General features: G+C 29.3%; 1 protein-coding gene across 1 annotated transcript; it reads left to right on the forward strand.

The window, feature by feature from the left end:
* Positions 1-14,625: 14,625 nt before the first annotated feature.
* LOC136971732 (sodium-coupled monocarboxylate transporter 1-like) lies at positions 14,626-21,784 on the forward strand. The gene is made up of 15 exons (XM_067266227.1): positions 14,626-15,075; positions 16,698-16,763; positions 16,880-16,931; positions 17,055-17,122; positions 17,189-17,343; positions 18,584-18,724; positions 18,786-18,915; positions 18,976-19,064; positions 19,138-19,253; positions 20,709-20,776; positions 20,844-20,934; positions 21,001-21,181; positions 21,249-21,358; positions 21,441-21,562; positions 21,633-21,784. The coding sequence occupies exons 1-15, from the start codon at positions 14,722-14,724 to the stop codon at positions 21,756-21,758; spliced, it is 1,869 nt and encodes a 622-aa protein (XP_067122328.1). The 5' UTR covers positions 14,626-14,721; the 3' UTR covers positions 21,759-21,784.
* Positions 21,785-27,746: the final 5,962 nt, after the last annotated feature.

Here is a 27,746-nt window from a genome sequence, read left to right on the forward strand (position 1 = left end):
GTTGCTTATGTTTATTGTGTCAAAAACAACATTAAAAAAATACTTTTAAGTCTGAATTGTACATAAACATCTGGTTTTTGCTTAGATAAATAGATAACTATATTTATTTTTATATAAATTAAATATATTAAGTACTATTCTACTAATTAATGATAAGAGTGACAGTTTTTCTATATCCATAAAGCCATAAAATGAAACTGCAGTAATCAAGAATAATGTCAACAATTTTATGTTAAAGTTTATGTCAATCTATACGGGAAAAACTCATTACAATGTTAATTTTATGCAACGAATGCGTAAACATGTACAGTACTGTACATTAAATAGATTATTGCTATAGTTTACTTGAACAGCCTGAACCCTTTACATAAAAAATTAGTCTATTTTTAACATTAATTGATTCTTTTCATTATAATCTATGTGATTAGAGTTTAAAATGTTTTCATTAATATTTAATAAATATTATATATAATTCCTTAAAAATATAATCTATACTATAGAAGTCTGTCTGTAAAGTACAACAGACTTTAAATCGAACAAAAGGCTCTAATTTTATGGACTGGATAGACTGCAAAAAATCAATACCCTTACATCAAGTTAAATGGCATTGCTGTTCGGCGATTTTTAAGAAAATTAAACCTTAATTAATTGTGTCGAATCTCAATTAATGCAGACATTTGCATTAAATAGGTATTAATACTGATGGTTAATACGAGTTGATGGATAACGATTAAGCGGATCGATTTGATAATTAATAAATGGCATTTAAAGCAACTAAATGGACCAAAATTACCGATAATAATAGTAATAGTAATAATAGTAATAATTTAAAAAGCTGCTTTATAATCTAACAATTATTAAAAGAAATACGTTTTTTAAGAATGATATATAAGCGGTTTTCATTCATTGCCTCCTAGTTAAATTAACAGATTTAAGTGAAACTTACGGAAAATATTTTGGCAATTAGCGTAATTAGAATGGTGGGCAATTAACTCTATAATCATTTGACATTAATTGATCAAAAATCTGCTTAATTAGTAAAAGTAATGGTAATTAATATATGTTAACAAGATAAGTAACGGTTAGTAACCAGAATATTTAAATATATCACGAACGTGGTATAAATTATAATAAATCAATTTTCTTATAGAACTGTTGGATGCATCTAACACAGATTTATGGTAATTCATGAAAACAACTTTTGAGTAGAATATAGTCGATGGTAAAGCACTTTGAACATCGATCTCTCACGTTTAAGCACACAGATCGATGAAGTACTTTGCTGAAGATACACATTCACTGACGTTGTAATTGGCACATGAAACAGTTGGAGATGTTTGAACTTTAATCAATATTTACAACTTAAGTGATAATTAGCAATTCTAATTTTTGAAAAAATACCAATTAAATAATCAATTAAAAGTTAACTCTATTATGTAAAATAAACGTCAAAGGTGCATGTACATAATCCTCTCGAACACGTTTAAAAATTTATTTATCGAATGCTTTAAAGTGATTTTAATTAATTGGATTATTATTAATTAAATCTCATTAACATAAATCTTCTTTTAAATAATAATTTAATGTTTTCGCGAAATTCATAAATTGCTGAAAATTATTTAAAATTTGGGCTAAATTTCGAGTTACAAGCGCATTAATTAATATCGAGGAACTTAAATTCTGCTCTAAGATCAAAAAAGAAATTAACAAGTCAAATTCAAATAAATGCATGGTACTGTTCCTGTAAAAATCTGTGTAATTATATGATGATGAATCAGGATGATTAGTAAATTATGAAAATAAATAGGAATTTTAAAGTTAGGATTTTAAAAATATTAAGTTTTGGCTCTATGAATGGACTTATCACATCGTGTGTGATAAGTCCTCTATAAAGCTAAAACTTAGTGCTCATAGGTTCATATTATAACAATTCAAATTTAAAAAATCCAACAAGTTGCTTGACTTTTCCGGTAACATCATCATAATAGATGGCACCACTTAATTTATTTTAAAATCTTTTTATATTTTTAACTATTATAAAATGGAAAAAGCTTAATTTTGAGGATAGGAATGGGTTTTATAAAAAATTGTAAATGCTAATAACGAGTAAAATCGTCATTAAGTCTGAACCTACTGGAGATACACAACCCCCATTATCTCCCAAGCCCCTCCATCTTTAATCACCAAAATATAATAGCATCAATCCCCGATAAATAAACTTTAAAAGCACGAGAGGATTATTAAGCTTCAAAGAGGGTGAATAAAATCGTGCCCTTCCACACACACACAAACATCCATACAGAAAAAACCCACGAATTTCTCGACGTTAAAAATGTAAAAATCTGGGGGTGGAATAATTTTTTGACCGATGGCCATACTTTTCCTTTATTATATATAACAGTCGGAAAAGTAAAATTATTAAATAATAGATTCGTTTTTATAAATTCGAAAATTATAGCCTAACGTTCGGACTAATCTAGTAGATAAATTATTGTGGAGCAAATCATTCCTAATCACTGACTGCTACGTAATTACTACTTTATAATTCTCGAAATTTCAAAATTATAAATATCTAAAAAGATATTATTTTTTCATATATTAATCTGAAATAATGCAGATCGTATATATTTCGGTTCTACAGTTTGATAAAGCGGCAATTATGCTATTTAAAAGTATTGCAAATTACTCGAATTTTCTATGTTTACTATTTAAAAATCGAAGAGAAAGAGCATGTAATCTCTCGTAGCTGTTGAAATATATTTCCATTTCTGTTGTTTTCTTTTAAGTAAAATACCTTTACAAAGTTGCGAGCTAAACTTATCTCTTGTGCTTTCTTAGTTATCTGTTCTGAAGTTTATTTTCTAATCCTCTTTGCACTATGCACTCATGATGCAGAATATATTCTATCTAAGAGCCTTCTATTTCTATGTTGTTTTGTAAAACGTTTCCTTTATCTAATAGCTTAAAGTAGTGTACTTTCATCGTTTCTTGTCTTTTTCTTCCACTCTTCTATATGTTCACATCTAAAATGTTTCCAATATATTTTTTCTTTTCTACTCTGTAAGTTTCTTCAGCGTATAACACAGTTAACAAATAGGTATGTTTGTTAACTGTAACTTCTAAAATCCTTCATTTATGGCGTGAAGAACTGCCTTTTTGCTGTCGAAATTACAGCTTTGATTTCATTTTTACACCTTATACTTCCGTAATGATTTGTTTTAAATAGGAAAACTGTCGACGTATTCTGTAGTCATTGCATTAATGCACGAACTCAAAGTTTAGTATCTTTTTGAGATCATTTGCAAACTTAATCTTCTCCTCATTGTTTCAAATTCTCATTGTAAAGTGTCACTTCTATAGACAAACTAATAAGATCCAGTAAACAGAAAGCGTCCTTACGTCGTTCCTTTTTTTACATTTGCTGATGATGCTGATTCTCAGCGAGATTCTTAAATTTTGATTGAAATTCCATGTTAATCTGATGATTTTCTTCATTTTTTCAAGTAGTGGAAATAATCTGTGCCATTATATGCGATCAAATGCTTCATCGTTATCGATAAAAACATATAAATATGCCTTTAAAACTTAAAAAAAATAATAGTTACTATTATTTTTTAAAAACCTTTTTTAAGCTGGTGATACCCGCACAAGTTCTTGTTCTATTAAATCTGAACATCAACTGAACACAAGCTTTTTATTGTATATAACGACTCGTCGTTATATAAAACTGGTCATTTTACATTTCAAGAATTAAATAACCACTTTTCTCGTTGCCAGTATGTTGATTAGTCTATACAAAAACTTCTGTTTGTATGTGTTATATATTGCTTTCTTTTACATTTGTTGCCGAAATTTATATTCTTTACGGAGCAGAAAACCGCAAAAGGAAATTAGAAAGAGAAAAAACTGTTTCTAAATGTGCAAAATATTCAACCAATAAATTCCTTTTGTTCTACTTCAACTAACATTTCAGTTGAAGAAGAAACACGACACAAGGAGAATTAAACACCACATAAATCTAAATGTAAAAGATAATACAAATGAAAGCAATGATTCGCAAATCTCAAAAATTTTGCTGAAATCCCTATAAAGCTCATCAAAACATAATTGCCATCGACAATTGAGAGTGAGGGATTAAATTCTTTAGTCTTGTTTGTTATCTAAGCGAAATGCTATTGCTCAGAAAATAGACATTAGCGAAAGAATAAAAGCTTTTCCCGATGCAAAACCAAATAAAAAAAGTTTGTAAATTATAACTGATTATTTTACACTGTAATTTTAATTATAATAATTTTTGTTCGCTTTTTTATGTTGTATATCTGAGTGAATAAAAGTAAGTAGAAGTATTGAAGTTATGAAATTATTAATAAGTTAAAAAAAATACTTATAAATTTTGGGCATGGTTTTCGGATATATTATTATTTCAGTTGAAACTGTAAAACATTCTCCACTTTATAATTAAGCAGAATTCGGATTAATGATCTCCCAATCTTGTTTGTTTTCATGAAATGTTCCAGCCAGAAGAAAAAAGAAATACGTTATTATTTAAAACGCAATAATTTATGAAATTAATACATACTATTCATTTTAACATAAATATGTGGACCAAATACAACATAAAAAAATATATATATAAAAAATTATCTGTAGTCTTTTCTCACTTTTTCTTCTTCATATATAAATTAATGATATTCAGATTAGTGGGATTATGCAATAATTAGTTTGGATTAGCACTGTACTTGGTCATAAAGATATTTTTGGTACTTTTCGGTTAACGGGATGCCAGCCGATATATACAGCAACGGGTGAATTCAAGCTCCGAATGAGGAGTTTCACACCACCCCAGAATTGTTGACCCTTCGCTTGAAATACGTCTCAGGTCAGTTTTTAACACGTATCAGTCTACCGCCTATTCTACGTGCTTCACGAGGCTCCACATCCCTAAACTATATAACATCAAGTACTCCACGAACAGTCAAGTGGGCTACTCGAAGCAGGCACAGTCGCGTAGGCAAAATTGTTAAACGATAGTCTTCTGGCGTCCAGTTAACCGAAAAGTACCGAACTGTATCCTCAACAATTTCTCATCTACATATTCATAGCCCCTCACACACTCTTACTCGCCAAAATACTTACACCAGAATTGGCTTTCTCCTCCTCATACACTCCACACCAGACCTCGCCATTCACATCCTTACGCTTCTTGTCTTTCATCTTCGTCTCACTCATGGAGGATATCCAGTCTATGTCTACTTATTTTCATCACCAATTCGTTCATCTCTCATTCCCCTTCCACAATACAATTCTACATTCACATTTCCGTGTTTTTCACAGGCCATTTCCACTCACTTAGACTGGATTGTCAATGGGCTACGAGAAAAACATGCCCCTATGCTCAACCCCCAGAGTAGCAGGGAATCCCTGCTTTGTTTGGCTCCTCTCCACTAACCTGTGCATCATGAGTGTTCCTCTGGCTGCAATGCTGCCGCCGACACAGCTTGTCTTGTCATAGGGATTCTAAGCATATTTACAATAACATTGGAGTAAATATTAGGTTCTGGCTGTCTATATAGACAGTCTGGAGAGGGAAGATGATTGATAGTGGGATGAAGGGGGAGGATGGAAGAGTGGAAGGAGGTGGGTGTAGAAGGTTAAGGTAAGGATGAAAGGTAGAGAAATGTAGAAGGATCTGGGTTCACAGTCCCGCTTTGCATCGCATATATTAAAAATTAAGACCAGGTATAAGTACAATATTTACAACAAGTGCCATTCAGTCTCGTTGAAACCCAAAATATTCTTGAGAAGGAAGTTACACTAAGAGGTAGTGATAGTAACCATTTCAATTCGCGTGCAGTATCCGTTTCAAGAGGTCGAGACGAAATAGTTTGCGTGAAGTAGATTGGTAGAAGGTAAGGCTAATAATCCAATTCGCGTGAGGAAAAGTAACAACAATAGAAATAACAATATCTACTTGCGTGTGTTGAAACGAAACAGGAATTCGCAGCGGAGAAAATCGCGTATAGATTACAAAACAAAGAAAAATACCAAATATAACCCACGTGTAGAAAAGAAACGGAAGTACAGTATTAATAACCAATTCAGTTCGCGTGTAGTGAATCGAAGCAAAATAAGAAAGTAATAAAAGGAACAATTCGCGTGAAGATTAGTCCTGATTGACGAGGTGCATTGAATTGGAGTGACGAAATAAGTCACAAGACTTCTCGAAACTCGAGAAGATCTGAAAAGTTTCTTCGTCCGCACAAGTGATTGAGTTGTGTTCCATGGCTTACCCTTCTGTAAGCAGTGTTGAATCAGCTGTGCTATGTGCTTTTCATAGAAGGGCATTCAAGCATGTAGGGCGTGAGTCGCCCACAGAGGTGCCATAGCAACTACACTTATCACTATAAAGCAATAGAGGTAGGCAGAGAAGTTGCCATGCCCGGTCAGGTACTGCATGATAATATGACTTGCCACAATGTGATTATAGCGTTGTCTCTTGTGAACAGAAGGGAGAAAATCAAAAAGTGGTTATGCCAGTGTTGAAGTCTGTCCACTCCTTTTGCCAGTCATCCATTGTGCGGCGGTTCACGATAACACTTTTTATATATGTGATCGGAATCTTGGAGAAGGAGCTATTGACGTCGTGAGATGCCGCCCTTTTTGCCAAGGCGTATGCGTACTCATTTTCAGTTATCCCTGTATGCCCAGAGACCCAGTTAAACGTGATCTGGTTAGTTTTGTTTAAGGTCCTGGCCAGTTGTTTGATTTCCAGGCTTGTCTTAGTACACTTGCTGTTATTGTGTACAGGACATATTTGCTGTCCGTGTTGATACCGATACTTCTTTTGTAGCCTTTTTTGTTACGAGTTGGAGGGCTCGATGAATGGCCAGGAGCTCTGCTTGGTTATTAGAGCAATGGTCTTTTAATTTAAAATACTGCCGAGTAACGATATCGTAGTCACTATTGTAGATCACAAAAGCTGCACCAGTGCTTTTGCTGCTCTTAGAGCCGTACGTATACACGTGCCTATTTACCATAACAAGATCGGAATTCGTACAATGGGAGGATCAAGTATACGATAAACTTTAGTATTAACATTTTAACATTTATCATATAATAATAAAAGCAATATTTAATTAAACCACATCAAAAATCGCCTTTAATAAATATCAATAATAAAATAGGATAAACGTATTTCACAATGTAATAAGCAGTACTTTTTAGAAATATTTCCAAAATAATTATAATGTTAAACGTTGGAATAATGTTCCAAATTATTTATAACATCTAGAATGGAGCAGCATGATACGATTTTAGTGTTAAATTCACGCCGAAAACTCTTAATTTAGGGACATTTCATTTTAATTAATTAGTACTTGTCAAAGCATTTAAAGCTTTAATCGCTTTATTAAAATTATTAGCATTTTAAAAATTTAAAGCAAAAGAAAATGCAATATCCAAGTATTCCTGCTGATTTACTACCATAACATTTCATTATTTAGTATATTAGTATAGTATTTAATATTAGCCTATACACTGTTTTATCTTTCACTACACCACCCCCGTTCTTTCTAAAAATTACAATTGAGAATTCATCCAGATTAATATAGACATTAACTTCTTTACATCGAACAACCAATAGGTTCATTTTATTTTGTAAATTAATAGGCAAATCAATAAATATAACCAAGTTGTCAGCATACGTAATTGTGTGTACAGTGATGTTTACTTTCCTGGCTGTTATATATAAGAGGAAAAGTATGGAAATCGGTAAAAAAATGACCCCCCCAAGATTTTTATACTTTTTGAGTCGGGGTCTTAAAACGTCGAGAAATGCAAAAAAATTTAGGGTTTTTCCTGTATGTATGGATGGATGTTTGTGCGCGTATATGGGAAGCTCGATTTTATCCATTCACTTTAAAGCTTAATAACTCCTGTTCCTTTTTCCGAAAATTTCTGAAATTTTGCAGGGAGGTTTGTACATTAGGGTAATTAATGCCATTTAATTTTGGTGGTTAAAGATCGAGAAGGTGGAAAGATAGAGGGTCGTGTTTGATATCTCGAATGAAGTCAGACTTAATGAAGATTTTACTCGTTATTAGCATTTGCAATTTCTTTTTATAAAACTCGTCTCTACTCTCAAAATGAAGAATTTGCTATTTTATAATAATTAATAATATAAAAAAAGTTTTTAAAATAGAATCTCATAACGAACGAAGCCACACACAATTTTAAAGTTTGGCCGGAAAAGTTACGCAACTCGTTGTTGGATATTTTTTTATTTTTCATCGACGGTTATTTCAAAACCTAGGATATTCGAAGAGTTAAGAGTTTCAATAAATAAATCCGTATAACATTTAAAGAAAATCGGGGAAAGTGAATCACCATGAAAGAATCCCGAGGAAGAAATCAGATCTATAAGATTTTCTCTAGTTCTTTTGTCCAATTTTGGTGAAATATATTAACTACGCGATTCGAGAGATCCAATCTAATCAATCGATTCCACAATACGACTATATTTACGTTATAGAAAGCCACAAAACAGTCTCTCATTTTATTAGAAAGGGAAACCTTCAATATCGAACGAAATACAAATAAGGCATCCACGGTGCTCAATCCTGGTCTATAGGCAAATTGACAAGGAGATTGGATCGAATTGAATTCAGAGCAACAGATAAACAATACGATAAAAAAAGTTTTCCTGTCGGCATATAACAAAATAATTAATCGATAATTATCAGTATTTCCTTTCTTCCTTTCTTCCTATTTCTATGTACAGGAGCTAAAATAATCTCATTTCGAGCTTTAGGAACTAAACCAGATTTTATTTTATTATTGGAAAATTTTAAAATTTTATACGGAACTGAACTATTTAATAGTGACAGCATATACCTTATTGTCCATATTTTCCATTTATGTCTCATAGAACAGCTTATTATCGCCAAGATTAATTGGCTTGGCCAAAACAAAACTGATATTTGTGCAGTAGGAAAAAACCTTAGAATAAGGCCCTATTGGAGCATGTTGGACTATAACAACCTGTCTCCTCCAATGTCTATATATGCAGAGTATTTTTGTTTTCTTTCTGCCCTGTGGGCACTAAGAGGCTTTTTATGGGTTCGGTCAAGCCCACAATGAAGCGTCTGGGTGGCGAGGGACCATCCCGAAATAATCCTGGGATTTTTCAACCCTTTCCAAATTCGATCCTGCCACTTTAATCGCTCCTCCATCCAGCCGTTATACACAGAGTATAAAAATTATTTTAAAAACAAATGTAGGCCTATGGCTACTTTATATAAATATTATCTTGTTAATTAAAACATATTAATAAACTATTTTGTTCATCGTTAAAAATTTTCTAAAAAAATAATAAATCTAGCAACGAGTTGCGTAACTTTCCCTGCTTTTATGAGATTTATTTTAAAAACTACTTTTTAATTATTATTCAAAAATAAATAAAATTATATGTGGCGCCATCTGTTATGAGATTTTGTTATAAAAACTTATATATTTTTAATTATTATAAAATATCAAAGGGGACTTAATTTTTAGGGTAGAGATGAGTTTTATAAACATCTATAAATATACATTCAAGTAAAATCTTATTTTTTGAGACACCACGAAGTGTTGATACTAGACACTGGACTTTTTCACGTCCACTTTATTTTCTTACGTAATTTACAGTCTTTAAACTAATTATTCCAAATGCCAATACGAGTTTCGGGCTAGTGCCGCTCATCTGTTGGCTAACAATATTTATTAGTACATAATATTAACAAAATACGGCTTTACAAAGGTTTTAATTTTTAGATAAGTTTCCTACAGTGACTTTAAATTTATTGTTGACGTACTGTACTGTACTGTACATAAAACAAAACACCATCGTGTATTGTAAAACAGTTAAATGTTCCTAAAACTACATAACACTAAATTTTCCAATAAAAATCTTACATACCTTGGTGCAATTTTTATGTACAAAGTTACTTGCAGAGTTCCATTTTTACACGGATACAGACAGTACCAATAATATTGCACATACCATCGGACAGCAACCGTACACCGCTTAACGCAAGTTTAGCACTCTGCGATTCATCCCACAAACTGCACTTCCACGTTAAATAATTTGCATATAGGAGTCTACACATTTATAATTTTCATATTAATTTAATCTATTTCACAATAATTTTATCCAATTATTATTTATTTTAATAATAAACTTAATAACAATTTAAGTATTAGATCTAGTAATTTCAACGCTTTCTTTAAATTTTCTGCTATGAGTATTACGTTTACGATGTAAAATTTTTATATCGTTTTTATCTATATTACAGTTATAGAGTGTACAATTCTCGTGAAAAACAGAATTAATTCTATTGTATTTTTAAATCTGCAATATGTTTTAACCCAATTTTCATTTTTCTTGTTGTCTCTCCTGTGTAAATTTACATGTACAGTACATGGAGTATACAACATTTGTTATTTCAGTTATATCATTTTTTCTTAAATCAGAAAAAAAATCGGAAAATAAAGAGAGTCCAGTGTCTAGTATCAACACTTTATGGTGTCTCAAAAAATAATTTAAAGAAGGACATGGTTTCAACACAGAGAAGTAAAATCTTCATTAAGCCCAACCCCACGCAAGATATGACACTTGACCACTCTATCTCCCTTCCCCTCGACCTTTCATCACTAAAATTTAATGGCATCAATGCCCCTTATACACAAGCTACCCTGCCAAATTTCGTTTCTTAATCTTCGCCCCATCCTGAGATAATAAACAAAATAGACGTCAACACACATACATATCCACGGAACTTTTTTGGGTTCAGGGGATATCAAAACAAAGATTTGCAAAAACATCGGAGGGTCAAATTTGACACGATTTCAATATTTTCCCTTGTTATGTATACCTAACAGCCGCGAATTTTTGTTCTTATTGACAACCTTAAAACGAGTAACAGTCCAAATAACAAATGGTCTAAATTTTCCATTTTAAAAGTAATAAAGATGCACAATTACAACGAAAAATTGATAGAAAAAGATGCCAGAAGCCTGATGAGAAGCTGCCCGAGACAAAATTTTGATGAAGAATTTTGTTTTGTGAGAATCCGAACCGTAATCCAACTCAAAGTTACGAGAAAAATGGGTTTTCTTAAATTGTTCGTATGAAGTGTGTACTGAAAGAAATCTTTTTCTTCTTAATCTTCAACTTTTTCCATGTTTATATGGGGCCGACGTTTCCTTCTCTAATATGTTTCCTTCATTTCTTCCTATCAAGGGGGTCTTCTCTCTTAAGTCCTCTCTGATTCAAGTCTTCCTCCGCCTTATCTTTCCAACTCAGCCTTGGTCTTCCTCCTTCCTTTCACTACCAGTTTTCCGACTCTCTTTCCAACATAATCTTCACTACTTCGCTCTACGTGACCAAACCACTTCAACCTGCATTCTTGCATCTTCCTGTTTAAGGGACCCACGTTAACAGAACCTCTAACGAACTCGTTCCTTATTTCATCCCTCCTTGATACTTCCACGTTAAATAATTTGCATATACCAGTATATTTCAAGTTGCATACTGAAAGAAATGCAACTTGAATATTCCAAAACCGTGGCTATGATGATGACAGAAAGATGGTTATAACAAATTATCCAAGGCGTATAACATGCCCCGATTTGGGGAAAGTTACTGTGTACATTGTGCACCACTTTGTTGGGCTACAATTTGAAAAAATTGTAGATTTATAAATTTCCACTTCCGTCCGTTCATCATTTCTTAATCTCGAAAACGGGTTAGATAGATGAAACCTGATACCATATATGGAAAAATTAGGGCGCAGGAGGCCCTGATTAACTACATAAGAACTTCCGATACAAACCGGAAGTCATGTTATTTCAATTCAAAAATGTTTCCCCGAAAGGTGTTAGACAGATGACCGGCACGACTCTATTGTCAAAGGAAAAGTATGATGTACAGGGGCAAGCCACTACTAATTTGAGGTGGAGAGCATATATTCTAAATTAAATTAATTAAAAATATGATTAAAAATTAATAAATAATTGCTCGTTTACTTTTATTTTTCTGATTTTTTGGAGTCATAAAAAATTATAATAATAAACCCGAATGTGTGTGTAATTTTATTCTACAAATTACTTAACCGAAATATGAATAGTATCCCAGAAAAAAATTCCGAAAGAAAAATTGTAACAACCAGTCCTAGTCTCCTGTACACGTAATCGTAATACCATTTTAGAGTTTTGAAAGTCATCCGTACATTGCCATTCGGAAATTAGAACATTCCTGCAAATGCAACATTCATTTGCTTGAATTTTTTACGCTTTTTGTCTTTAATAACTCGATGCTACGTGCTTAATAACGTTTTATTTTTTATTTCTTTTTTTGGCAGAGGATCAAAATAAGATTTGACAAATGTAAATGTTGAGTAACGTCCATTGATTTGTGAACTGTCTTGTTCGAGAAGCCAACTTTTAGAATTTACTGAACAAATTTTCGTGCCAATAATCCAGCTATGGTTAGATGTATTGATAATTCTAACAATAGCAGAATTAACAATTTCTTCGATATTTTATTTACAATTTGAATTAAAACTTTTAAAAATTCAATTGAATTATTTTCAATATAATGCACCTTCTAATAATCTAATAAATAAATATAGTCATCATCATTGTTGCTTGTGTTTAAAAGAGTTTTATTTATTTATTATTATTTTTTTTTAAATTCAGTACCTATTCATTTTGCAAGAAGAAACAGATTAAGATAAACAGTTTGGAATTTTTTAAATACGAATTTTCTGGTAAACAATACAATAGAAAGTACTTAGTCATTTAATGCTAATATTTCTCCATGATTTAAAATTATATTGTTGATATTTTAAAAACTATAGGCCTAATAGCAGTGTGCGATTAGGATCAGGAATTGATAAGGGCTCGACCTTCGAATAATCCAGAGATTTTCTTTCTTAAATCATTGAACATTAAGTTAGCCATTTTGAACAGATGTGCACCCAGAAAACAATTTATTTTACTTTGTTTTTTTAAGAAAATGGAGCACGTACAATGTGGCCTTTGGCATATATTTGTTCTTGAAACTTATGCAGAGTGATCGTGTTTAAAGTATTGCTATTCAAGTTATTTAGCAGGCCAAATGCAACCAGATTTGGTATAGTGATATTTCAAGACATGGGAAGACACTAACGTAAAAAAAAAAAAAAAACTACTACTAAAACTCGCCACTACGGCACTTTTGGTGCTGCAAGCGATAAACATTTTATTTGTATACAAACTTAGTGATGCAGGGGATATTGCTAAATGCACTTCCCATTCTAAAGGCGTAAAATCTGAAGCTTATTTTTATGTTACGATTTTTTAAATAGATTATAAAATTACAAATTTTAAAGGACTGAATCATTATTAACTAAATTTAAGAAAAAAAAAATAATAATAATTTCCGTTTGATGCAAGACTGCGAAAATACTATGCAAAACAATGGGTATTTCATTATTATACACAATATCAATTAATAATAATATGATTATAATCGGTTAATCAATTAATCAACTTAATAGAAAACAATATAGAAAATAAAGCAGAGGAATTAAATTTTTAGAATGTAACTAAAAATTACCAATCAACAAAGCAGTGTAAATTAAAACACTGTATATATATATATATATATATATATATATATATTTTTGTTTTAAAGTTTAATCAGGAATTTTTACTTTAGTGACATTCTTCTAACGCTGGTAAATTTACACTAATTAATAATACAGTTAAACTATTGGAATAAAGTATTCATTTACATGTGTATACGTTGTTTAAGAATAAAAATAGCTTGAAAATTTTGCAAAATCATTTTTTAATTTTCTTTAAAAGTAGCAAGCTAAGACAAACGACACAAATTTCCGATTTGTTCCGAATAATGCATACTTAACGTCAATCGTCCTTCAAGAATAAAGTTATTAAAAGTATAAAGATTTTAATCAGAGTTAAATAAAATCTTTACATTTTTGAATTATTTTTATTAATTAATTATATTTCAATTATAAATTATTTTAGGCTTATTTATTTCAGATTTATATGATGTATGTCTTTTTAGATTTTTTTTTTTTATACAAAATTAAATGAAGGCTTCATCTTAACTTTCATTTGTACTTGATACATATTTCTGAATATTCTGCTTAATAGTTTCCCTTTCTGCATACAATTATGAACAAATAGGACGAAATGGATGGGTTATTTTGCCACTAAGATCATCACATTTTCAGTGAAAGATGCAGGTTCTGCTCCAAATTTTTTTAATTAGAATCTAATTAATTTTAGAAACGTGGAATGAGAAGAGATATAATACACGAGGCATACGTGTTTTTGGATCTCGTCTGAAGTGTAAGTAATATAAGTAACTCGTACGTTAGAGTTTATACTTTACATTACTTGTTCGTTAATTTAACAACATGTGTGTCATTATTAGTAAGAACACTCATATCTACGCATTGATATTACTGTTATCAATTAGGAAATGGTTCTTACACTTTTGCAATGCAATGCTTGCATTTTAACAGATCCAGCATCAACCATACAGAGGAAACGTCACATCTAAACAGGTATTGGACCGATAAAAGCACGTGATTGAAATAAACAGTTGGCAGGTTTTTCATTCCTCTTCAAGGAAGTTCAGTATCAGTAAGATATCGAAGGTGCTATAGAAAAATGCCCATCGACGAAGATCACAAAGATTTATTTCACGTTGCCGATTATGCAGTGTTTGCCGTTATGTTAGCTATATCCGCTTTTATAGGGATATACTACGCATGCAGCGGAAGTAAACAAAAAACTACAGATGAATTTCTTATGGGCGGAAGATCTTTAAGTGTCTTTCCCGTATCCATGTCAATTTTGGCGAGTTTTATGTCGGCCATAACTCTACTGGGAACACCCGCAGAAATTTATCAATACGGAACTCAATACTGGATAATTAACCTGGCTTTCATTATAGTCATGCCAGCAACCGCTTATTGCTACTTACCAGTTTATTATAACCTAAATATTACGAGCGCATACGAGGTAAGTGGTATGAAAAATTAGGTAGAAATGTAGGAAATTAATCGTGCGTGTGATTTACTTAAAGATTTTTACACAGTTTGACACTAGCCGAGGTAATTTTTTTTCTCTTTTTAAATAGCAAAAGTTTGAATGCGGTCGAACGTGTTTGAAAAACCGGACCGTCCTTCGCTCCGGTTGAAGTTAAGCTTAAAACCAGGTCATTTATAGAAATTAACACATATTTTTCTTAAATATAAAAAAATAGACAAAATGTTTATTTTATCATCCTTTGTTCTATTTATATTAACGTTAAATTAAAAAAAATTAAAAATAAAGTATATCGTCAAGAGCGCACTCTCAGGTATTAAATATAAAAACTATTCAGAATATGGACTGCAATTTTTGTATGCAATAATTAACTATATTTATCTTACAAGCAGTAAAATTAAATATGAAAAATTAATCTTATGAAAGTTAATAACCAATAAAAAAATTAAGATTAGATAAATATTATCTACTCACATTACAAGTAATACTTGAAGGTGTAATCAAAATGATTGTTTAAATAAATAAAAATTGGGTAATAGTTACAAATTGATCGGTTAATTTGACTTTTATACCGTCAATTATTTAATTATTTGGATTCAAAAATTTATTAAAGTGACATCGTCATCAGTTCAAATTTCACTTATTTGTAGTGTATTTTGTATTACGAAAGCAAGCTTAAAGGTTAATTAATTTTTTTAATTAAAGGTTACATTTATTTATTTCTTTTTATTTTCATAATTGGTGTTTGAATATTATTTCGAATTACCGCGGTTTTTGTATCATTAAACATAATTAATTAACATATTTATTATTATTTTTGAAATAAATGACTTTAAGATAATTTTAAAAAATATACCTAATATACATTTAGTTAATTACAAGTTCTTTAAAAATTTTAAAATTTATAAAGTTAATTAATCCCTAATATATTAATTAGATTTTTAATAAAGTTTAAACGTTAAAAATATGTTGAAAATGTTCACAATAATCTTAACTGGAAATGAAGCTGTGCATAAAAATATTACTCAAGTACTACTATTCAATAGAATAATAATAATAATGCGAAATAAATGTACTATTCTAAGAAAGTCATATTGAATTATCTCATATAAAATGCGATCTACATAGAAAACTTTTACTAAAAATTCAAGTTTATGCAAAGGTATGTGCTTCATAAATTTCATTTATATTCATTTCATGAATAGATTTTTCACGTGAATATAAATGACCCATATCTAGTAGATAAATTACACGATACGAAGAAATGAAACCGCTTCGTGGGCTCAAGTAAATTTCAATTAGGAACAGTGTTGATTTCGGTCATTTTTCTTCAAGAGAATTTTTTCAGGAAAATATTTTTTGTAATAAAAGATTAGTTTGGGACCTTCTGTTGGTGGCAATTGTTTTTTTACCCACAAGATAACGTGCCACTGACTACTAGTGTCAAATTGACCTTATATTAATAATTATACAAAATATTGTCTGATACTATTGAATCTATATAAAAATAATTAAATGTAGTAACTGAATTTACAAGATTAAGCAGTTAAATGTTTATATAAATGTAATTTTTCTATTTGAATACATCCATTTAGTATCTGGAGCTGAGATTCAATCGTTTGATAAGAACGTTAGGCTCTTCGGTATTTACCATTCACATGGTAAGATTTAAAATTTTATTAACTTTTAAAAATCTCTAGTTATATCTGGTTAATGGCAAAATTTTTATTCGTTACACGATTTTGTATTATTGTAAAAATTAATTTGTTCATTATAGATCATGTATATGCCTATTGTATTGTATGCTCCGGCACTCGCCCTTTCCGAAGGTAAGTAATGAATAAATATCTCAAATATTAAATTTTTGTATACAAGTATTTGTACATTTTAAATATTCATATTAATCGATTGGAATGTTTTGTTTAATAATGCGTATAACGATTTCCTTTTAGTTACTGGTCTGAATTTATGGGTCTCCGTGCTTTCGATCGGGATAGTCTGTACTTTCTACACTAGTATTGTATGTAATATTTTCTGTATATACAAAATTATATTTTAGAAATATATAAAATGTATTATTTTTTAGGGTGGAATGAAAGCTGTTGTGTGGACTGATTTATTTCAGACTTTATTAATGTATGCAGCCATGTTTGTAGTGGTCTTTAAAGGCATTGCAGATCTGGGAGGATCTGACATTGTTTGGAGGCGTAATTTGGACGGAAAACGAATCGAATTTTTCAAGTAATTAAACAAATTAAACAGTAAAACATTTTGACTTTTTGGAATAAATAATCTCGAAAAATAGAAAAGATTTTGAAAGATCACAAAATTTTAGAATTAAAACGTACAATGGAAGCGGAATTTTTTGTAAAAATATATTCCAACATTAAAAAAAATCTAGCGAAGAGAGAGTTACGTAACTTTCCCGGCTGTTGCGAATTTTTATTATGAAAATTTTTAATACTTTTATTATAAAATGGCCAAAAAAAAAACCTTAATTTTGAGGGTAGAGATGATAAACTGTAAATGCTAACAATTAAAATTTTCATTAAGTCCGACGACCTCACTCGAGATATGACACGTGACCATCCTCTATCTGTTCATCCCCTCGATCTCTCACCACCAAATTTAATAGCATCAATGCCCATTATACTCAAGCTACCATACCGAATTTCGTTTCTTAATCTTCATCCCACTATTAAACAAAATAGGTGCCAACACACACACACACAATTTTTTTTTTGTTTTTGCTTTTTTTGGGTTCAGGAATGAAATGGCCGAGAAAGTAAAATGTCTGAAGACATTCGAAAATATCCAAGTTTTTTGAAAATCATAAAAAGTAGTTTGTTCTGCAATAATCAATTATTATCCTCTCGGATCTATCATACAAAGGCCTTTTTTTTTTAAACAAACAGACATATTCTATCAACAGAAACGCATTTCGGGTTACGCCCTCATCACTATAATAATGCCCGAAATATAAATTAATAATGCAGAATTAAATGTAATTTCTTTATAAGTTTGAAATAAAAAGGAGAAGCCATGAAATATACAAGTGCATCAAAGAGAAAATACATGCATGCATAAAAACGATAAATCATATTCAATGACTTTACTCTGTATAGAAAGGGATAGCATACAGTACGTGCTATTTATATTTGTGGTCTGCCCTCAAAATGCACATTTAAATTATTTTTCCGAACTTTGAATGTATTGTTAATATTAATAAAAAGCACTGTTGAGGGGGGCGTAGCTCGAAATATATTTTTGTTGATAGAATAAAGCTCTTAAAAAACGCAGAGATAGATCCGAGAAGATAGTATTTGATTATTACAGTACTATTAAAATTCAGGATCATGAGTTAAACGATATCGAAATTTTACGTTTCCAGATACTTTTATAGGAACTGAAAAAGGCTTTAACTATTAAAAAAAAGCATTTTAACAGTTGATGGAGATTTTAAAATGTTGATATATTTCAGTTTTGAATTGGACCCAACAGTCAGACATACGTTCTGGAGTTTATTTTTCGGAGGATATTTCACTTGGATGGGAAATTATGCAGCCAATCAAGCTATTGTCCAGAGATATCTCACTTTGCCTTCCCTCAATGCAGCCAGACGGTAATTTTTTTTTTAAATTAAAAATCTTAAAACAATCCTAAGTGCAGAATTTAATTTTTAGATGCTTGTGGATCAATGTTCCCGGGTTGATCATCCTCATAACTATTACTACTTTAGCCGGATTAGTGATATATGCACTATATTATGATTGCGACCCCATTCAAACTAATTATGTTGGCGCAACGGATCAGGTATAATTTATGCAAATAATAAAACAATTATAAAAATAATATATTAAAATTGTTTATCAGCTTTTTCCTAGATTTGTAATGCAGACATTAGGATTTCTTCCTGGTTTACCTGGATTGTTTGTTTCTGGTATATTCAGTGGAGCGTTAAGGTATAAAATATTAATAAATCACTTCATTATCTAACTGGATAAGTAAATAATCTCTTTTGTTACCGATATTTAGCACAGTATCGTCAGGTGTAAATTCATTAGCAGCAGTAACTCTAGAAGATATCATAAAAGCCTATGTTGTTAAAGATATATCTGAAGTTTGGGCTACAAGAGTTACAAAAATAACAGGTAATAGACATTAATATTTTATTATTATGTTGGGTTAAGTTAGATATACTCGGTTAACACCGGTGGCTAAGTACTATGCCGGACCAAAGTCAAGGCATAGTAACCAAAACAGAAATTAAAGAAGTGTATCAGTGTGTGTGTCTGTATTCAGGAATTTTCTCACAATATGACATGTATTCAATATAGTGGCCTTCTGTAGAGTGATGTATGTGTTTCTATTCAATTCTAATGTGCCCAGGCTTTTGTGTAGTGTGTGTGGTATGACACCTGTAGAGGAGAGAACTACAGGTACAATAAGCACCCCATCCATCCTCCACAGATGCCTTATTTCCTGGGCGAGTTCTGTGTACTTGCTAATTTTTTCAGTGCACGAGTTTTGTATATTGTGAGTGTTTGGAATGGATATGTCTATAATGTATGTGATTTTATTGTGTTTGTCAATGAGTGTGATGTCTGGTCTGTTGTGGTAAATTGTTTTATCTGTGATTATGGCTCTGTCGTAGTACATTTTGTGCGTGTTGTTTTCCAATACTGTCTGTGGAATGTATTTGTAGTATGGTTCGTGGATGTCTGCTAATTTGTGTTTCTTTGCAAGCTCTTGGTGTATTATATTTTGGATGAAGAAGTGTCTGTAGTATCATTAGTGGTAATTGTTGTATGTGTGTTATTATCAATGCTTGTTGCTGGATTATCCTGACAGGTTACATGATCTTCATTAATGTTAGATGTTTCTGTCTGTTGATGTATTTGATCAGCAACCTGTTGTTTGATAAGTTCAAGTGTTGTTTGTGGAATAAGGTTGTTGTGTATAATTGTTCTTTTTTGATCAACAACCCTTTGTTCGGTGACAGTGAGATGAGGATACTGTTGTGTGAATCTATGGTGTAGTTGTTGTCTGTATGCTGTCATGTTTGTTTCAAGTTTTGTGATTGTGTAGTAAGTACGGATGATAAACTCGTTCATTTCTACTGTCCATTTCATCCGTTGGCGTGGTTTTCCAGCCTTTGTGGTCTGTGGATGCATTGCCACAGAAACACCAAGGCTGGGTTGGTTCCTCACATCTGTTGAGGGCATTGCAGTAGCCATGCTTGGGCCGGTGCTGCTTTCGCCACCGGTAACCAAGGGAGACTGTGACCTATTTTTCGAACGTGAGCCTCTGCCTAACCCACGAACGCGGACCTTGTTAACCCGGGCGACGTCCGAGCCGGTATCACACTTTGATCTAGTTATTACCATAATAAATATCTCCACAGAATGTGGGTGTGGTCACTCTTAGCTTCATTTCTCCCCATAGACCTTACTGGCATGGGTGTCCCTACCAGGAGCTTATGCTCCAGCCTGCATTGCCCTATGGATCAGTAAAATTACTGGGCTCTCCCACCACGACCAGGTGGTGACCACGGGAGAGAGAGTTATTATTATTATTAAGAAATAATTCTGAATTTATTATTTCAGCTTTCGTTTATGGAGTTTTAGCAATTGTGCTAGTATTTGTGGCACAGCAGTTGGGTGGAGTTTTGCAGGTGATATCATGTTTTATCTAGAAATTTTGTTTTTATATTATTAAAAAAAAAAAAAATTTACATTTAGGCTGCACTCAGCATTCATGGTATGGTTGGTGGTCCCATGTTAGGATTATTTTCCTTAGGCATGATATTTCCATGGACTAATTCTTTGGCAAGTTATTACCTGTAATGATAAATTTAAATTATATAGATATATTTTTAACTGTTTCACTTTCAGGGAGCAGGTTTAGGTTTGTTATCTGGTTTTGTGGCATCCTTTTGGATTGGAATGGGTGCTTTTGTACATAAGCCATATCATCCCAAGGCACCACTCTCGGTTTCTGGATGCATTGACTATTTCAACAATGTAACTACTACTAATGTAACAGTATATGCAACAAATGCTACTTTCTATAGTCCAGAGTAAGTAGTTTTTTCCCTTCGTCTGAACATAAATATCAATAAAATTCAAATTTAAAAACAACTTCAGGAGTAATGGAGAGGAAGTTTTTGTTCTTTATCGATTATCTTACATGTGGTACAGTGCAATAGGATGCATTGTTTGTGTTGTCATTGGTTTGATTGTGAGTTTCATTTCAGGTAAAATTCAATTTTATACCATTTTTCTATGTTATAAATTCAATTGCATAATAGAGTTAATAGTATTTATTTTATATTTCAGGGCCAACAAAACCTTCTGATGTGGATAATGAATTAATAAGTCCAGTGTATAAAGCTCTCTACATCAGTTTACCTACCAACATGCAGAAATATTTCAAGCTTCGTGGATATGAAGTTAAGAAGGTAACTTTCTTTTTTAAATATTTTCAAACTATTCTTATAGTTTTCATATTTTATATATTTTACTTAACAGAAAGATGTTATTAAAGAAGAACTCATAATGACCCAGGTAACAAGAAGTGAACAAATGAAGGAAGGAATAACAAATATCAGCTTTACACCTGAAAATGAAATGAAACAAAATGGGATGCCTTCTTGATTTTAATAAAAAAAATAATCAAGAAATATTCTCCCATCTGTGATCTGCAATTAACTGAAGATCATCTAGTGTAATGTATCAAAATATGCCAACTTATCTGTAGATATTCAGTATTTAGGAAATATTTATAGAAATGTTGACAAATCCCCAATTATTATTTAATTTTCAGATATGTTAAGTATTCAGTTCATTAATTTGAAGCTGTGATAAAATAATCATGTTTAAAACTGAAATTGATATTACACTTACATATTTAAATGAAAATTATATGGATATATTTTTCTTAATTAGTAAAAGATATAAATAATTTAGGAAAATAATTTATTGCATATACTGAATAATAAAATATTCAATTTTACGATTTTCAAAAACAAATTTACATGAAGATTTGTTTATTTGAAAAGAGTATCAATACTGGTATGTATGAAAAGTTTTCTGCTAGTCCAGAGGAGACTAAAATAAAGACTAGAAATAATAATAATTCTTTTTTGTATTCTTTTTATATGAAAGAATGGAAATTTGTAAATGTTTTTACTGATTCAAGAAAACAGACGAACAATACTTTTTTCCTACATTTATTTATCAGAAATTCTAAATTAATATCCAACAAAATACTGTATGTATTAAGAGTCAAAACTCCAAGCAAATTGTTAAACATTTTATCTATTTAATGCTCTTCTAATCACTAACAAACATATATTGATGATTTAAACAGTATTTGTATATGATAACACAATCTTTAAATCACAGTTATTAAAAGAATAACTAAGTGATAAGATTTTCTACTTATAAATAAACTGAAACATAAGATATTGCTTGAAGTTTTGCCAGTTTACACACATTGAAGAAGGGAGAAAAAAAACAACATTCAGTAAAATTGTATCACAATAAATTTTATCGTGGGTTGAAATCCATTAACAAATAAAAAAAATAAAACTATCAGCTGGAACAATCACATTTTAGAGGCAATTTAAACAAAATATGATTCATTTACATAAATAAATATTTTAAAATAATAATTATTCTATCCACAACTAAAATAATGAAAATTCAATACTGTAACATAAAATTTTCAATGTAATTTAAGTCATCTTTGGTGTAAATAATACAAAAACTTAATTCTAAACATCTTACCACAATTTTTAGTTTAATATTAATGAAATATTGGTATAATATAAATATTTAACTAATTTATTTATAATTCTGGTCTTTGTTATATTTGATCTGTATAAAAAAATATCTGCTGTCAACAACTCAATAATAACAATGAGAAACTATATCATCATCATGATATAAAGCACTTTTCAATTATTTATTTTATTTTCAAAAACTACTGAATTTTGAAGCTAAATAATATTCATTATATCAAAATATACAATTCATTTATAAAAATCAAATTTTAAAAGATGTAATGATGACACTAAAATTAAAAATAAAATAATGGTTCAATCCTTACATGATTTTCTATAACAGAAGCATTTAATTTTTATTCAAATAAAAATAAAAATTTAATTATAAACCCTTCAATCCTTTAAAAATCCCTTCAATTTTTCTTTGTGAAAGGTATTGTCTATATTCAAATAATGTCAATGCATCAAAATTTGTCCATACAAAGACTTGCAATACAAAATTACACTTTACAAGAGATTAAATTCTGTTCTTAAAAATGCTATCCATACCAATATCTCATTAAATTACATTAATTTAGCAGCCAACAGCTAATTGATGACATTACATCGCATGGGTTAATTGAATAAATAAATAAATAAATAAATTTAAACATGTCACAAAATATCACATAATAAAATAAATGTTATCACATTAATTATAAATTTTTGTACACACTAGTGTAAATAAAGCAGTATAAATTCTTTTTTTATAATTAAATATAAGTGATTGAATACAGGTTTCTTTTTAACTGCAGAAAGTCTAAAGATTGATGAGAAATGATTAAAAAAACAAAAAAAATGCAATATATACAACAAAATTTGACAATTATAAATGGATAGGATACATATATTACCATTTTATAACTACATCAGTAAGGACATGATACATAAAACTTTTTATGAATACAGTATATTACACTATATGAACATGCTCATGCTTATATAAAACGTCGGAAAATAAATAAGATATCAGAATTATGATAATTCCCAAATCATAAAAAGAATCTTCAAAATATTTAAAAACAAAATAAGAACATATAAAAATAAAAGATAATATTTGAGCAAAAATTTTATGTTATTTGGGAATTATATAATTGTGTTTATAAATTTGTTACAAATCAAATGCTAGACAAATATTAAAAAACTTTTTATAATCTTTTTCTATATTATACGTTTCTGTTTGAATTATAAAATACAATTAATCAAATTCTCGAGTTTATAAAATTTCTATTTTTCCCTCGTGGAAAATCAAAACATGTGTCATAAAATTCTAGTTTATTTTAAAGTCTAAAATACTGTGAGTTATCTAATCTTGTGTAGAGTGAAAAATTAACTCTTATTTTAATTGCAAATAAGTCAAACATATTTTAATATTGTTAATTATTCAGATTTTTTCTGTTACTCAAAAGTCACAATTACTTATGGAAACTTTTAAAATTAAATCCTTTACATATGCTATTCTGAATATATATATATATATTTTTTAAATATAGTTTTGCACTTTTTAAAAACAATGATTTATTGAAAAACCTTTTGAGTTAATTATATAGATTTATGACAGTTTATGTAAACCATCTTCTAAAACTGGTATTTATATTAACTTTTACAGATATAACAGTTTCTTTCATATATCAAAAGACAATTCTAATAAAAGTTCAAATTATTTTATACCTTTTTATGTATTAGATTCTTATTATTATTTGGCACTTTATTTAAAAAGAAAATTCTGATGTTAAATTGAAATTTTATATATCAAACATTCCAGTTAATTACCATTGAATGTTTATAACTAAAAAAAATCATATCATTATCACTACTTTTTAACACTTGTTTCTTTTGCAAACAACTTTATGAGTTCTTTTTAAAATTTGCATGTACACATCATATGCTGGATATGACTGCAATGTAACAAACATTTATCTCAAATAACTTGCTAGCTCTAAAATTATAAAAATAAACTTAGCTGTAAATAATTTAATATAATCTTTTTTAAATCAAAATGTTTTTACAATTGATAATTTTGTAATGATTTGCTTGTAAACCAGACATGAATATTTTGTTAACAGCTTTTGATAAGTAATTGTATTTTTTCTCTCTACAATTTTTACTTTAATTATAAATGAAAAAAGCAGTAAATTCTCAAAAATGCAGATGTTATTATTATTAATATATTTATTTCTGGCAGAGAATTTATTTTCTCGCCAGAAATCACTAAATTTATTTTAGCATTAGGAACAAAGTATTTTTTCTCTTATATTTCTGTATGTATTGATGACAAGCATATTGAATTATTTAAACAAATTCAATTTATTTTACAGAATTCAAAAATGACTTATTGTTGTTGTGAAATATACTAATGATATGTTTTCTAATGCTTTGTTATTCAGTTTATGACATTTATAATCATTTATTTTTAGGTTCTTATATTTCTTAAATTTGAAATACTTGAAATTTCAGAAATTATTTGAAATAATTATAATGAGTAAAGCTAGAAAAACTTTTAAGTACTATTAATCACCTCAACCATGTCCAATTCCTGAAAGCTACAAATAAAATCTATAAAACTTCAACTAACAAATATCATTTGTGCTGGTTGAAGTTCAATGCTTATATAATTATAATATAATTACACTTTTTTTCCATAATTTACTATTAAAGAAACAAAAAAATGCATTAAAAATTATTTTACTGAATTTATCTTCAGGCTATTTCTGCAAATTATATATATATAATGCAATATTTTTAATTAAAATACATCACAACAGTTAAAAACCTGTCTCAGATTTACAAGTAAATCAATAAATAAAATCAAGTAAAAAGCTATTTGAGAATAGAGATATTTTTATATTTTGTGTAGTTTTAAACAAGCAAAATAAGCATTGTAAGCTTATTAGACTTTCAAAGAATTTAAATTTAGATAGTTGTCATTTTTTTTACACTCCTAGTCACACAACCTTATATTATACATCGTGTATTTCATAACTTACCTATACACTTTATAAATACGATTACAAAATCAACATTTGTTAGTTTCAATATTTTGGAATGATTTTAAATATTTTATATTATTGACATTTTCTGTAGTTTCTTTTTACATTATTATAGGATTAAATAGTTAGAAACTATAAAATATTTTTAATTATTATATATACAACTTTTTCATTATTTATTAAATTATTCTTAATGTTTCATTAAAGTAAGTTTAAATGTTTTTTAAACATCAAATTTCTCTCAGATTATTTCCCTTTCTGATAGTTCTAAAGAAAAGTTATTTAAGTGGCATTAACTTTATAATTTTCTGTTCCACTGAATTCCTTTTTGTCTGAAATAATTCACTACATTTAGTTGTATCTTAAAGGAATAATCCAAGAAAAATTTACATTACATTTTCTGTAGAATCAACCAATATGAAAGCAGTGAAAGATTATTGAAATAAATTATTTTCTCTAAATGATAACATTAAATGTAACCACATTCAGTACTACCCATTAAGTAAAAATTAAATTCCAAAATTTATAGTTTACTGAAAATATTAATGTTGATTTTTTTCAATTATCTGTAGAATTTATATAAAAAAAATATTACTGAAGCAACTAACTAAATTTATTTGAATTAAATTAAATAAGCCCAAATATGGCAGAATAAATCAGAATGTAACTATTTTTCTACTAAGTAAAATCTTTTAAGATGTGCTTTTTATATCAAATTATAAAGAAATAACTAAAATACTTGACAATGTTGATTGTCCTTTCAAAACTACAGTATTTAACTACTTTAATTTCAAAGATAAAAATATCTTTATCTATTACATTACATATTTTTTTCCCCCTTTCTAAGAAGTATACTAAATCCTACCTAATGGAAGATCCACTTTGATCAATTTTGTCAAATATCTGGTACAATAAACTAAAGCACAGAAAATAATTTTATATTTTTTATCACATTTATTTTAATCATCATGAGAATTTAATAAGCCATTTTTTATGTAAATTGTTTCATATTAAAATACCTTCAATTAATTCATGAAGATTTATAAAAATATTTATTGTGAGAAAAACATGCATCATTGATTGAGTGTTTATCGAGTTCGTAAAAATAATTAAAATAATTTGATAATCGTATTTTTAAACAAATATCTTAACTTGCAGATTTTTACAAATTTATCAAACATTAAAATTAAAATTTTTTTTATGATAAGATCTTAAAAAAAGTTAATAAGTAATTTGATAATATGATTAATATATAATTGGGTTAATGTTACCTTAGGTAGCCAAGATGGCGGCTCATCTCTAATTCCAGCAAGGAAACAGTGGGACGCACCTTCTAACCTAACCTAGCCTATTCTAATAAATTACCATAATTATTAGCAACCAAATTAGTAGAATAAGTTAGGTTAGGTTAGAACACGAGTCCCACTGTTTCCTTGCCGGAATTAGAGACGAGCCGCCATCTTGGCTACTTAAGGTAACATTAACCTATAATTGTAATTACTTCAGATTCAAAGTTATAATTTATTTTTTTCAGCTAATTATTAATTTTAAAAAATTCTACAAAAGCAATGTACAGTAAATTACTTACATATTGGGTAACAATGAATGTGTTTTTTATTTTATGAAAATATTAAATACCTGTATAAAATACAACAACTGAAGTGAAAAATACTAGGAATTATCACCAACAAATTCATTTTATCATAAAAAATTATAAAATCATTCGTATAACTGAAGCAATAACTCAAATTTTTAATTATTAAAAGTATTTTGTTAATATGTTTCTAGCAAGTTTTGATAAAATTATTTTTTATATTTTTTATCTTTCA

This window comes from Centruroides vittatus, unplaced genomic scaffold (genome assembly GCF_030686945.1).
Source record: "Centruroides vittatus isolate TY-2023 unplaced genomic scaffold, ASM3068694v2 contig_2696, whole genome shotgun sequence".
Lineage (NCBI taxonomy): Eukaryota > Metazoa > Arthropoda > Arachnida > Scorpiones > Buthidae > Centruroides > Centruroides vittatus.